This window comes from Pundamilia nyererei, unplaced genomic scaffold (assembly GCF_000239375.1).
Source record: "Pundamilia nyererei isolate P.nyererei 1_Seehausen unplaced genomic scaffold, PunNye1.0 scaffold00001, whole genome shotgun sequence".
In the NCBI taxonomy this organism is placed as follows: Eukaryota; Metazoa; Chordata; class Actinopteri; order Cichliformes; family Cichlidae; genus Pundamilia; species Pundamilia nyererei.
This window is the reverse complement of record NW_005187402.1, coordinates 10206987-10221859: the sequence shown is the minus strand read 5'-3', so window position 1 is coordinate 10221859 and position 14873 is coordinate 10206987. Positions and strand designations below refer to the sequence as shown.

The following is a 14873-nucleotide window of genomic DNA, read 5'->3' as shown; positions in this document are numbered from 1 at the left end:
ATCTATCTATCTATCTATCTATCTATCTATCTATCTATCTATCTATCTATCTATCTATCTATCTATCTATCTATAGGAATATCAGTGTAAAGATTTAAAACAGTAAGGGTCCCCTTTTCTATAAAACATAGCACTGTGTTTTTGTACTTCGGGTTCAGTCTCCTTAATAAATAGTAATCAGCCAACAAAGATGAAAAGCACAAGTATTTCCAACTATTTGCTTTCTGAAAGTTTATAAAGAGTGAAAGAACTGCACTTACTCCTTTCAGGCTCTTGAATCCTACTGTTCGGATGTCTGCTGTGGCAACAATTGTCATCCAGTCCCACAGGTGGAAGAAGGTAGGGCTGTTTTAGTGACTAGTTTCCTAACTGATTATTCAGCTATTTAATTTAGACTAATCAGCTACTCTAAAACATGCAGTGTGTTTTCTCAAGACACATATTAGAAGTGATTGCGCCGTAGCATGCTGCTAGCATCCCTCATCCACACTCATTTGTACTGAGTAGTTATGCACTGCACCGTGCTATTCTAACACACCTTACATACTACTGTGCATTTTTTAGATCAAATGTAACTCATTGCTGGACTATGCTCATCTTAAACATTCCATTGCTCATTTTCAACATTGATTAGCATTAGCATTTGCAGGCACATTTTACTTGGTGAAGTGTTTGGGATCTATGAATCCACTTATCTAGGTATCATATGACCGACTAGTCTCAGATATATTATAATCAGGCAAGTCAGAAATTCTTCATCACAGAGAGGTAGCTCATATTCAGAGGGGAGTGAAGGAGTTGGTGATAGGGTTTCATGAATAAATCACTTGTGTCAGTTTGCTTGAGGCCTACACAGTGCAGCTGAAACCTTGATGCTCAAGCTGGTGGCATCTCACCTCAGCCGGTGACCTGGATAATTGATGGAACTTACATTTTATGTAATATCTAACTCCCACGCTCACACGTGTAGTCTTCCCTTCACAACCTTCAGAGGAACGTTATAATTTTCTCTGTAATTCACTGACGGAGCAGCTGACCCAGCTGCAACAAAACCTTCCCTGAATGTAGACCTCGTTCATCCAGCCACGTAACGCCTGCCGCTGCTGCTCACTTGGCTTTGTGTGCGGCGTAAAAAAAAAAGCATGCATGCAGTCTCTATAGAACCCAGATGGCTGACAAATAGGGAATCATACGAGCCGCAGATAAACAAAAGAGAAAACAGACAGAGAGGGAGGCTTCTCACAGTAACAAGCGGTGTGACGTGAGCCTTTTCTCAGTGGTTGTGTTTACCCTCGCTCGGTCCTCCAGGGGTAATTTGGGGAAAGGAAGAGAGACAGAAAGTTAGACGGAGCACAGAGAGACCAAAACTAGCAAATAACTGTCAGGAGGCAGCCTGTCTCCTTCAATGTTAGGTGTTTGTGATGACAGACACACAAAGGCAAGTACAGAGCGGCACACTGATACATCAGAGCATGCACATGCAATACTTTTCTACTTTCTCTCTGGTTCTTTCCAGACACGCAAACTCTCAGAAGCGAAGCTGGGTTTTAATACGGTACACAGGCATGAGGGTTTGTTGTAGCTGTTTGGCAAAGAGCGGTTAACGATGCACCTTCAAACTTAAGCATCAGTGACAATATCTCGCTCCCATACATCACTCAGTGCTGTCTCGCAGACCCGGGAAGAGATTTACACCCTCCCTTAGGCTGTTCTTAACCAGCAGGAGGATGAGAAAATACCCAGACAAGGGTCAGCAGCTGTGTCAAGCCTCTGCCGGCAACTTGGTCCTATCTGTGTGTGAGCAAGTCAAGGTGACATGGAGGGGTGGGGAGCGTGCACAGAGAGACACTGAGCCCAGGGTCAATATTGACTGTCAACCATCCGTGAGCTTGGCTGGACACCGCTTGACTTTTTCAGACTTCAGTTTATTCTAGTTTATCACGGGGAGAGAAAGTCAGGGGGTTGGGTACAGTGTGGAATAAGACCAGGCTCCCACACACACACACACACACACACACACACACACACACACACACACACACACACACACACACACACACACACACACACACTCATACTCTCTCCCTACCTGCCATCTGGAGAAGACAGGCAGGTATGAAGAGGATTTATGGTGAACTGAGTAGGAGTTGCAGCAGTTCGGGCCGAATCACAGAAAAGGTGACAGAGAGAAGGAGAGAAAGTGAGAAGGAAAAAAGAAAGAGTGTTATGGAGGGCTGGAACAAGGGGATGCAGTGAAATGTAAAATGGGATTAATAATGGCACCACTGGGGCCTCTCATATTTGTTTTAACTGGACACCATTGCACCATCTCAGCAGCCCATTTGTCTTTTGAAGTGCCATTCAAGCCTGACCTGGCAAAACCCTCATCCACCTTTCCTACACACTAACGCGCACAGACACAGACAAAGTGTTGTGATCCAAATCCCCCCTGAGCTGAATATTCACACTACATTGTTGACACTTTTGAGATATGGCCCCATACTGCTGTAGTCTCACTGACACAAAGACAGAAGACGCAGCTCTGAGCCAACAACAGTACTGCATGAAAACACTTCAGACAACGCCACAAACCATGGTCACTCGAGGGGAACTATGCTATGGCTATACTAGTATATAACCGTCCGGATTAAGGCATTACATTAAACGAAAACATTGTATGAACAAACCCGGCGATTCAAAATAAAAAGGGACACGCTCGCTGGACGTCCACCACTCAGATCTGTAGGTTTTTCACAAACGCGTTCAAGTTTCGGCCAGCCAGGGCAGCTCAGACTAAACAAGTGGTCTGCTCGCAGCCTCACGGGAAGCTGCACAGATGAAGCGCATAAAGATGAATCAGATGCTCCACATTTTGCCACTCAAGGGGATTTTGGAGATGCCACAAGGCCCAGAAATATCCAGTGTCAAGCACTCTCTTATGATGTGATAAACTTCTGCGGATGCTCTCAGGTTTTGTTTGTGTCTTCACAGCATTTATAAAAGTTGTGAGGGAAGGAAACACAGAAAATATAGAAAGTATAGAAAGATGAGAACAAGCAGAGAAGAAGTGGAGGATAGAGAAAGAGGAGTTGTGATCGTCTTGGAGAGACTGCTCCTTTGTTCTGTCGCATTAATCTGCTTTTTTCCCGTTCCCCTGCTTGTTCTTTTGATCCACTGTTGGATCATCCCCTTGATGATTCACTAACAGAAAAAGAAATTAAATACATCGGATTGACGACCCGCTCCCCGCCATCCCCTCCTCTTCCCGTTTCTCCCCTCTCTTTACCACCACTGCCTCCCTCCCCATCTCCTCCCTCCCCTCTTCTCCCCGAGGCCTCCATTTCTTCAATAGATAAGCAGCGGATTCGTTTTTTTATCGCTTCACCCTCCATCTCCATCCTTCTCCTTCTCTCCCTTCTTCCTTCTTTTCTGTTTTCTTTTTTCTCCTCTTCTGCACTGTGCTTAATCCCAGCCTCGCGGTGGATGCATGTCAGAGATGTAATTCTATTGTTTAACATGCTCCTCTGAGCCCCCACCCCACCCCAAACTCAGTCACTCCCGGGGCCACATGCATATTCATCAGCTATCAAAAACAAAAGGCAGATCACTCTGTTCATGTACCGCAACTAGTGCTATTCACATCTCTCCCTTCTTTGCCGCTTCGAGCGGATTAGTGCATGTTAAACATATCTCAGACACAGAAATCCTGAGTACTAATATATAGCCATTCAATCAGAGCAAAATAGTCTGCAGTTTTCTGCTTCTTGTGTTACTTTCAAAGATACTGGGAAGTCTGGGGAGAGTGTGGAGCAGGTCGATGGTTGCAGGCAATAAACAACAAAAAGCAGAAGATGATATAGGTGCAAAGCAGGAAAAGGGGTCAGTTATGCAAAGAGACATGGGTGGCTCTTTGAGACTGTGGGCCATTCATCGGGCGGTGGTGCACCGTCTCAACCTGACTGAGACTCAGTCCTCAGGTCCTGCTAAAGTCTTCTGGGTGATGTCCAGGATGCACCGGCGCACAGCTCCAGGTTCCAGTCTCCAGGCTCCAGGGCCAGACAGATGTAAACACAGCCTGACCGCACACAGAGGCACTGTGCCAGGCTGTCCTCACCTCGCACATAAACAGCCAAGGAGGCCAAACTGTGGGCCAGGGGACAGACAGCACCGATCTTGGCTGGAGGCAAAGAGGGGAAGGGAAGGGGGGCAATGGGGGGGAGCAGGGGAGCATGAGGAAATGATTTTATGCTTGTTAGAGCAGTACACATTCATGAAAAAAAAATGCTGGCATCAAGACTTACGCGCCTTAACATTGTATATATACATTCTATTGTTCTCATTATTTGCAGTTCCGAATTGTGGTTCATGCCACCAGTGGTATGTGCATTCGGGTGGATCAGCTTAGATATTTTCTCCAACGCCCTTTCGTGACAGATGTGCTGGGCTCCTCAGCGCCTGTTTGATTTATGCGTCAGGACAAATATGGGTCAAAATGAAACATCCAACACGGTGGCTTCTTCTTGCTTGTTCTTCTTTCTTCTTTTTCATTCCCTTTGCACTTTCTTCTTTTCAAAGCTCGGCTCAGCGGGGCTGCGCGTCTCCGCTGCACCACAGCCAGGTTGTGTGTGCCTGCATATGTGTGCGTGTGCGTACGTTTGTGCGATGAGACGTGACAAGCGCCTTCATCCTCCCCTCAGACACCGCATTCCACAACGCTCCGCCACTCGCTCCGTGTGGCGCGCTTTTCATCTTTCCTCCACCCGTTCGTTCCTTCTTCTTCTCCTTCTTCTTCCTCTTCTTCTCCTCTTCCTCCCTCTCCTTGCTCTTCGTCTGCTCGCTCTCACAGGTTGGAAGAAAGGCAAACGGAGGAATGAAAGGGACAAGATTCTAATTGGAGGAGGAGGCTGAGACAAAAGTAGGGGGATAACGAAGGGAAGCAACGATAACACATGTAAAACACAAAGCCTTAATCTTAGAGAGCATTTGGAGGGATCTCTCATTTCTTTCCCTCCACATTGAAGCGAGGCGGGGGGTTGTGTGTATGGGAACACGAGGGGATAGGATGTGATTATGAGCACAGAGCTGACAGACAGATAGATTGGTGTGTGTATATGTCTGGGGATATGTGTGTGTATCCCCACAGGGCCTTCAGATCCCTCTGTTCGTAGGGACCAACTTAAGAAAGCCGTGTACTTTTACAGTTGTTTACTTATTTGGAGACAAGTGCAACAAAGTACTAATTTATTTAAGTACCTACATCTGTACTGAACACCTGTGAATGTTTTGCGCACAACTTGCTCTCTTTTTAGTTGGACTGTCAAAGAAGAAGCAAAGACAAAAGCATTTAAAAGATCAAGTCCAATAATCCTGAATATATGTGTTATTGCTGTTTCTATCTGCTCGGCCAAATGGCTGGCTGCCTCTCAAACTCTCTCCATCCCTCCCTGTAGTGCTTCTCCTTTGCATGTGGATTCTGCCTATTTACTTATTTGTGTCGCCTATGAGCTTCTCTGACATGCTGCTGAGCCTCCGGGGTCCTCGGGTGATATGATAGAGCTCGGGGACTTTGGTTTCCTTGTGACTGCTGTGAAACTCCATTCAGATGATGAAACTGCGGTGCAGCTGTGTCTGCAGCTCACGGTGGGATGCTGGTGTCTTTGTGGCTCTCTGCAAGGCTGAGGCAAATTCTCACTGATGAAAGAGTCTGCAAATGTGCGTCTTTTGCCCGGGCCCATATCTTCTCACAGGAAAGCCATTCCGACTGTCTGGCTATCTGCTTGCATGTATGTTTGTGTGGATTTAGCGTCCGAGGCCAATAAATCCACACCATTTTCTTATGATCCTCTTTAACAGCCCCGCATGCCCACTAATGTCAGAAAGTGTTGTTTTTATAGACGTACTTTGTTAATTAGCGTGTGTAGGCACTGGAGTGAAGAAAAACCTAATTATGGCATGAAGCACAAATGACATGTGTCAAATTTTTTTTCCCCACGAATCACGCCACGGAGTTTGGATCTTGTGAATCACAGAGAGGCTGAAAATAACAGTAAAAGATAACCTGGCAAAGCACATTTCCACAGAGTCTTCCCTGAGGTGATGCAAGACTTTAGACAAATGTCTTGTTTGTTCACCACTGAATGGCCATCTTTCAAGGGGTGGCATGCCAGCACAAGCACGCACAAACACTCCTTCCCACACACACACACACAAACATATGCACATAGGAGCAGATCATTTTTCTCCCTCGTGAAGTAGGTAGCGAGAATATTATAAACCAAAATCATAACGCATTGCCTTCGGCCAGAGGTTGGACGAGGAGAGGAGAGGCAACTGCGTAATTGAATTACTGTCTGACAGACAAGGAGATAGATAGATAGACAGATAGATAGATAGACAGATAGAGAGAGAGAGAGGCATAAATTTGTGTGTGCCTGTGTGTGCATGTAAGTGAGAGAGTGACAGCAAAGAGCCTTATCCAACATTAATAACAGCCACTAATCCCCTGATGTGATTACCTCTCCCTCCCTCCTCCTCTACTTTACCACCTCTCCTTCCATCCTTCCACACTCTTTCTCCCATTCAACAGCGCCAGCCACTTGTCTTCCATTGCAGAGCTCAGCTGGTCCAATCCCCTGAACAGATCCAAGACTTCCACTGTGTTCAGCTGCCAGGACGATGGAGGTCTTCCAATTTGACGCCTCTCTTTACTAGAACTCGCCTCTGGGCAGGTGTATGAAAAAGCAAAAGTCAGTGGTGTTAGCGTGGAGATGGAAGCAAATTTAAACAGATTAAGAGCCATGCCTCTGTTCAAAGCTCTGACACTTAATGCTGTCTGAATGAGAGGTGACGTGTGATATGAATCGTGCAGGCTATGGTTTTGGATGTTCAAACGTTTATGGAAATATCTGCAAGCATTAAGGATTATGGGTGTGCAAAGGGAAGCAACAAGCATGTCAGTATAGCTATTTCTGTCCTCAATGACTGGCTGCCAAATGCAATTTTTTTTCTCCAGCATTTTATAAACTCGCTACATCAATATAAAGTCTAGTGTGTTTCTATGGAAACTTAGACCTCCGAGAAGGTTGAAATTCACCACTTACTCAAGATCTGCTCAGTAATAGCATGCTATAATGAATATTTACAGTGTGCTTAGTTTACATACATGTATCACAGAGTTCAGGGATTTTACAAAGTTGCATTGTGCACATTTTTGAAGTTTGAATAGTCTGAGCGTGAATCAACGCTAATCAATTCTTTAACAGATGAATATTGTAACGCTGTACACACACTGAGAGCCTCGCAAGGAAAAGTACGCAGAAACCAACACACACAAACCCAGATGAACTGATGGGTCCTTCCTGGAAATGACTGTGGAGTACAACATTGCACATGGTTTACTTTGTGATATCTCCATGGCAACTACTATGTCTGACCTTCAAACATGTGCGCTGACTTCTGTGTGGTTCAGGTCGGCTAATCAGATCACATCATCTTGAACACAAATGTGCCCTCAGATCGCTCTTGCTTCATAAATGAGGTGATTTCTTTTGTTTTTTTACACCCTAACAACCAACACAAGTTTGCCATCAGTCCAGTTCACGCAGAACTTTTGGTTCTGATTTTAGCATCGCTGCGTTGGACTGTTTTCATTTCCACAATGACAGCCATGCTGCAGCTCTAAGAAGATGAAAAGTTCCCTGTGCTGTAGTTTGCAGGGGGTTTGAATAAAGACTTGAATCAATTAGTGCTTCTTTCATCAGCAAATAGGCCATACCCCTGCATGCTTTCACAGGCTGCCTCTGTGACTTGCCTTCTCTTTTTTTGTTCCGACTTAACTCTCTGGCCCTTTCATTTGTGCTCTGTTCAATACTCTCATCTGCTCTGTTATTCTCAAGTTCATAAGCCTCTCCAGAAGGGCCAACATCTGGCAGCTCCTTGGCCCCAGGGCCGTGCATCCGTTCCGGGGCAACGGGGCCTGGAGATCAGCCCCTCCTGTGGAGCTGAGCCTTTGGTGTATGTGGTACCGTTCAGCGTCCCCACTTCCTGAATGTTGAGGCCTTGATGTGGCCAGAACCATAGTGCATGATTTATTACAGTGCTAACTCTGTCCCCACTGCTAGTGCCATTATTATAACCATACATCCTCAGTCTTCAAGCTCCCACCTGCAAATTTCACAGTGAAGCCTTTAGCAGGCACAGCTGACACAGCTCTGCACGGCCTTCATAAGGAGTTTTCTGGTGTTACCTTAATGCATGTTTGATCCCAGATGTTTAAAGAGGACCAGAAGTAAAAAGTGTTGGGACGATGACGCATATACTGTACACTAAATTGATCATCGAGATCAGCTGTCCCTTTGGTGTCTCAACCCCTTGTTCTTTGTATATTGACTACTGCTTTCTCGCTTTGTGTGGGTTTCCGGTGGCAGGCATGGTCCAGCAAGAACCAATGAAGCTGTGGGTGGAGGTGGCTGGGAGGTAAATTGGTTTTTGGCTGTGTGGCCAATCAAAGGGACCTCATCAAAGTCATCGAACCAGCGTTTCCTACAACCTTCCTTGCCTGTTTTCGTCTGTTTGTGTAAGTGCCACACAGTTTAATCAGAGGGACTTGAGAACAGAGAGGAAGATGGATGAAAGAAGAAAAGGATGCGGAAGTTTGGAGGAAAGCACCAGGACAGGAACGGGCGCCGATATTTGTGTAAGCGAAGCCAGATTGAAGAGGCAGAGGAAAGTGGAAAAACGGCAGCAGAAGTGAGGGGTCCCGAGACGAGAGGAAGTCCAGAAAGGAGGGATGTGGTGGAGCTTTGTTTACAGGCCAGGGTCACAAAGTATACTGTGACTTTGTGCGTCAGCAGCTCTGAGTTTGTGATGGGTTACCACAGAAAAGCAATAATCAAGCAATATTTACACCACTGTAGAGAATTAGTCCATTTCTCAGGAAGTCAGTTTGTGAAGTTAAAAACAACAATTCTTCCATCTGTGGTTTAGTCGTAGGACATTTTAAAGAGATATAAACAAGCAGAAACAGGAAGTGGAAGTCGTTTAAAAAAATTTTAAAAAAACTTCCATGCGTGCACACACAAACATTGATCACTACTGTGCCATGTGGTCCCCGCTGAGACACATGGCTTAGGTATCCCCCCTTGTGATCCCCCATTAGTCTGAGACTCCCTCTCAGGCAGCTGCCTCAAAGCTCCACGGAGGTATCAGATCTCCTCCTCTTCCTCTTCTCCTTAATTAGGACTATTAAGAGATTTACAGGACAGATGGGTGGAAATCCAGCTGGCTGCAGCGCCAGCCGCTGAGGACGGCTCTGCTGATGGCGACGTGAGAGCTCAGTGAGAGCAGTACATCAGCTTACCAGTGAAACTCTGGTGCCCTCTGGTGGTTGGAGATGGTTGTTGAGTTTTGAATGATTTCAATAAAGAAGCAGCTCTAACTTTTCATTTATAATTATATAAAGTGGTAAAATGTAACTTTTAATTAATTTGTCGGGAGTTTTTTTTTCACTGAAGAGATTTAAGCAAAAGCAGCCATTACAATTCACTTTTAAGTCCAGCAGGGTTTTTTTTATTTAAAAAAAAAAGTTGTGATTGCACGCATTTGTGGTTTTAACTGATGATTTATAGAGCACACTTTAAACAAATGCATTCAGCACAGCTTGTGGCTAAGTGTTAATTTATTCTGTGATTGTTAAATAAACACACTGTGGTTTACACCGTGAAATAAAATACATGCAGATGGACAAACACTGTAAAAGTTTCACAAAAACAAAAACAATAGCAGAGCTGTCGTGCGTTCCCATTACATGCAAAACTAAAACTAACAAACAAAAAACTGATGATTCGATGATGACTGTAGAAACGCAACCACACACACAAACAGAAGCTGCTTTATAAAACCCAGAGTCCCCCTTTTTGTAAGCTTATTTAATGAGTGTTTTCTTTTGGTTAGTTGTAATCAGCCCGACATGTCGGTGACGTTTTAGCAGATTAGTCATCTTTCCTCTGTGACAGACAAAAATATACATCCTTTTTTTTTTTTTTTTGCAAATGTGAAATTTAAAAGTACTTTTTGTCTTGGTTAGTTCTACGATCCTTCCACAGCCCAAATTAACTCTGTGTTTTACAGCTCGTGTAGTGACTCGCAGTCTGTGTAGCGTACTTCTCCATTACCCAGCCAGCTGCAGACGAGAAAAAGTGACAGTTTTAAGCAGATCATTTCTCAAGGTGAACGTGGCGTGCGCCGCAAACACTTACATGCTCAGGGTGCCTTTTTTCTGTTTTAGTCCTGTGAAGAGAGAGCATACAGTTCAGGGGAGGAAGCTGGGTTTCTATAAGGAGCAACGCTGCTAAGCACACTTACGGCGAAGCTGCCACGTGGTTAATATGGCGCCTGTTACCACCAAGAGGCCCACCGCTACAAAGATGCCTATCAGGTGATGACTAGGACTGTTCAAAGGGCTTGCCTAGCAGAAAGGAGTACCATAAAGCTGATCTGTTCAATCAAGTGAACTATTTAGCATTATGTGTAGTTGTTTGATTTTTCTATGGTAGCATCCAAATACTTACAGTATATGGCATCATGCTGGTAATGAGTATGTCCTTCTGATGACCTACAATGCACAACCACAAAGGAAATGAGCTAGGAGGAAGTCCAGCAAATGTTGTGTTCGGCAAAACAGCTTAGCATGCAGAAACAACTAGTGCAACTAAACAGGCCCACTGTGAAGCAGCTTCCTGATGTTGGAGGAACTACAATAAACTGCAATAATAAAATTGTCGCTCGTTTAAATTTTGGGGCAAGATAATAGAATATGAACAAAAATCCCTTCTTCTGCCTTGACACGAGGAAACAATTTCCCGTTCATTAATGAACCACAGCATATGGGAAAAGCAGCCCTGTTCTGCCTGATGAACTGCACAAACACACAACTACAGGAGCAATAATACATTTTTTAATGAAAATAACACCTGCTTCCCCAGTGGTGATCGTGAGGACATTGCTGGCTGCACTGGTGGCCTGGCTGTTCTTGGCAAACATGCGGACGTTGTATGTCGAGGGATTCATCTCTATTATTGTGGCCTCCGTCTCATGGGCTCCAAAGTCCACAGCGTTCTTTGTGTAATCCCAGGAAGCTGAAAGGAAAATATTTAACTTAATATCACAGAGTGATATGAGGATTAACAGTGTAAATTTAGCTTTAGAGCTTGTATTATAGTGAAGTTTTTACCATTCACTGCTTTGTACTCGAGGAAATACCCGGTGATGGGGCTGTCACCTTCGGAACTAATATTCCAAAAAAGGGAAAACGAATTGCTGTCCACCTTCTTTAACTCGATCACTGGGGGATCTGGGGGCACTAGAAGATATTTAACAAGTAAAAGAAGTTTTTATCTTTTCAAGCGTTTGATTTCTGGTTTTAGTATGAGAGTTATGTCTGGGAACCATTATTTTCAGAAACTAAATCAGGGGTGGAAACAAATGTTCCCTTTAAATGTTTTACCTCCTGAGATACTGGCAGTGCTTTGCTCCCAAACTGTGGCGGCATAAAAAGTTATTGAGATTGTTGAAGGTGATGGGGTTGCTGAAGTTGATGGGGTTGTTGAAGTTGATGGGGTTGCTGAAGTTGATGGGGTTGCTGAAGTTGTTGAGGTTGCTGAAGTTGATGGGGTTGCTGAAGTTGTTGAGGTTGCTGAAGTTGATGGGGTTGCTGAAGTTGTTGAGGTTGCTGAAGTCGATGGGGTTGCTGAAGTTGTTGAGGTTGCTGAGGTTGCAGAAGTTGCGTAAACTTGAAGTAGAGTAAAAGAAGAAGCAATTCCAGTAAGTCATTTCTCAAAAAATAATTGAGGAAAAAGTTACACTTGCTCGATAACACGTACCCGAGGAAAAATGTAGCCGCATTGTGGCAGCAGTGGAAGAAGGCAAAGTAGTTACTGTTGTTGTTGTTGTTGTTGTTGTTGTTGTTGTTTTAGGAACTTTAAATAAAATGCATGAAATCAAACTGACATTAAAAAAATATGACAAAAAATAGTTTTTAGTCATATTTTGTAATTTTTAAAAACTTACTCTCATCCAGAGTTGAGCAGAGAGGTGCATTTGAAGCTGGTCCGACCCCGGCGATTGTTTTGGCCTGTATGAGCACGCCGTACATGGTAGAAGGCTTCAGGTTAACAAGAGTGACGGTCTCTTGTTCACGCGTGGCCGCCACAGTTAAATACTGCCACCGTTTAAACTGTTTGGCCACAGGGTCATACTCTCTGTAGTTAATGTTGTAACCCCGCAGAACGCCGTTTCTCAGCTCAGTCCTCGGAGGCTAGTCGAGAGAAAAGAGTTAGTCTACTATGTCCAGTCACAAGCCCGGAAACAGTGCTGAACTGTGACTTTACCTTCCAGGTTACTTTGATGCTGCTGGAACTGAGGGCCACAAGCTGCATATCTAGGGGCGGGCCCTCTGGTGCTGCAGGGAAAACACATTTTAAAGGGAGCAACCACCAAAAATGTGAATTTGTTTTTACATTCTAGATCATTATATTTATCATAAAAATACTAACACATAAATGATGCTGAAACAAACCTGCTTCTTTTGCAGTGATAGTGAGAACGTTGCTGGTTTCACTCATCCCAACGCTGTTGATGGCGAACACGCGAAGGTTGTAGGTCTTGGATGGACTCAAATCCACCAAAGTCAAGTGAGTCAGTGAAGGATCGTGCAGCTCGGTGGTTTTTTTTGTTTCCCAGGGTGCTGTGCAGCACAAATCCATAGATTCTGACTTTAAAATAACTTTTGAAATATCTCAAAATCTGTCATGGATACTGGGTCGGTTTTCTTGTGCTTACTCTGTTTGTTTTTTATATCAACCCTGTAAGCTGTAATGGGACGGCCGCCGTCGAACACAGGACTCCAGCGAATAGTGACGGTCCTTTCCTTCACCTCTCTTGCCTCGATTCTCAGTGGATTCGGTGGAACTAAAAGGTAAGGGAAAAAACTAAATATGAGCTTATACAACGCTGAAATAATGAGATGACTAATCAGTTACCAGACAAAAACTGAAACTACCCAAAAAAAAAAAGATTTTTAACTAAACATGCTGCTTATTTTATTAAATTTGTCTTTGCCTCACCTGCATTCACTTTCAGAGTCACGTGATGTTTCTGGTCATTGAACCAGCCTGGTATTTCCACACGACAGCCGTACACGCCAGAGTCCTGCTCCTCGGCGTGCCTGATGGTCAGAGACACATCACCCTGGCCAAGATTGCCCATGAGCAGGTAACGTTCTGACAACCTGCTGATCACTGACGTCCCATCTGTCTTTAGCACCTCGTTGGCACAGCCGCTGTTAGGTATGGTTCCCTTGCCCCAGCATGCAGAAAGCCTGCCGTAATACTTTGCATCATAGCTGCATTTTAAAATAGCATCTGTTCCCACCGTGACTGTTACAGTTTCTGCAGATACGAAACCTGAAAAGGCATTGAGATTTTTTTACATTTTTTAAATGGAAAAAATACATCAATTAGTCACTGCACAGCTAAATCAAATGCAAATCATATGCATGGCTGTCTTACCTGCAAGAAAACAAAAGAGAAGGTTGCAATACACAGCAAGGTGTTTGCTGGCCAAAATAATCATTTTACCTTCTTCTCTCTGATTCAAAGGACAGATTGGTTGACCTGCTAAACACCACTAAACGAAACCCAGGGTGGTTTCAGCTCTCAAATATTTCCAGATCACATGATGCTTCCTTGATAAGCACACACAAACAACTTCTGCTGGTAGAAGAGGAATGTAGAAAGGAGCTGTTTCCTTTTTTGTGGTTTTGGTTCCTTTTACTAGAAGGGGCAAACTGTTTCCTTTTTGATGATTAGACAGACACAGAATCAAGGTTATCAAAATGACGAATTCATTCCCAGTGTTGGTTCCCAGCTTCTGTAGCAGTGGTAGGGATAGAGCATTAACTATTCAAAATATCCTCCCTGCATCTCGGAGACTAATGCTTTAAATTGTTACTAATAATTTATTCCAGCAGGAAATATTCAAAGTAACTTCAAAACATGCTATTTACTCATCAGCACAAGGCATTTAAAGAGATACAATGCACTTTGATCCACTGAAATCAAATATTTATTGTGTCCTCAAATTTAACGTATTAAATACATTTTTTTAATGTAAAAAGAAGGAGAGTCTGGTTTAACCAAAGGCCATTGAACTGGTTTCTTTGAGTGCTGAGTAAACATTTGGGCATGGTGGCTGTTTGGTAACCCAGCAAAGAACTTCCTCTCTGATAAGAACCCAAGACACATGCGGTTTTCCGCCATTTTTTAAAAAAGCTAGTAGATTTTTTTTTTTATCATGTTTCTTTAGAGGATTGAAAGGCAAACTTTTTTTTGTACATGCAGTACCTTAAGTGAGTGAGCAAACAAAATTAATTAAAAATAATCATTAATTATACAGTACTATACAGTAATGTGCAAACATCTTAAACATTACTGTATTAGCATATCTTATGTCTTAATAATTTATTTGGGACACTGGTAATTTGTGCATCAGTTGTTGTTTTTTTTAATATAATGAAATGCAGCATATAAGGCAAAACAGTATATTTTTAAAAAAACTTGAAGGTCAATATTTATTCTTCAACACAGTCAGCTTTCTGCTAATTTCTTCAGGAATGCTTCTCCTGACTTTTTAAAGGACAATCAAAGCTCATCTTTGGATTTTTGCTGCCTTATTCTGTCAAAATGATCCCACGCTGCTTCAATAATGCTGAGGTGTGGACTCTGTGGAGGCCAATCCATGACTGACAGTTTCAAATGAGTGTTTTTGTCTAAGCTTTGGTATTGGCGGTGTGTTTGAGATCATTTTCATGCTGAAAA

The 14873-nt window shown here is 43.6% G+C and overlaps 1 protein-coding gene across 2 annotated transcripts; it reads right to left on the bottom strand.

Annotated features, from left to right (window-relative positions):
• Nucleotides 1–9539: 9539 nt before the first annotated feature.
• On the bottom strand, nucleotides 9540–13794 carry LOC102202808 (hepatitis A virus cellular receptor 1-like). Of its 2 annotated transcripts, XM_005719806.2 has the most exons (14): nucleotides 13566–13794; nucleotides 13122–13460; nucleotides 12838–12966; nucleotides 12575–12742; nucleotides 12387–12457; nucleotides 12067–12313; nucleotides 11880–11975; nucleotides 11504–11788; nucleotides 11231–11359; nucleotides 10971–11135; nucleotides 10569–10612; nucleotides 10363–10465; nucleotides 10257–10287; nucleotides 9540–10180 (listed from the first exon to the last, which is right to left on the bottom strand). In XM_005719806.2, exons 1-14 carry the CDS (start codon nucleotides 13627–13629, stop codon nucleotides 10123–10125), a joined length of 1929 nt encoding a protein of 642 aa, XP_005719863.1. In that variant the 5' UTR covers nucleotides 13630–13794; the 3' UTR covers nucleotides 9540–10122. The 2 variants fall into 2 exon arrangements, with proteins under 2 accessions (XP_005719863.1, XP_013767473.1); XM_013912019.1 differs by lacking the exon at nucleotides 11880–11975 and having other exon boundaries at nucleotides 11504–11764.
• Between the last annotated feature and the right edge of the window lie 1079 nt (nucleotides 13795–14873).

Coding starts and splice junctions, on each gene's coding strand:
- LOC102202808 (XM_005719806.2), bottom strand. CDS start 13,629: ATGATTATTTTGGCCAGCAAACACCTTGCTGTGTATTGCAACCTTCTC. Junction 11,789..11,879: donor GCGGCTACATTTTTCCTCGG/GTACGTGTTATC, acceptor CTCTACTTCAAG/TTTACGCAACTTCTGCAACC. Junction 10,613..10,970: donor GATCACCACTGGGGAAGCAG/GTGTTATTTTCA, acceptor TGTGCATTGTAG/GTCATCAGAAGGACATACTC.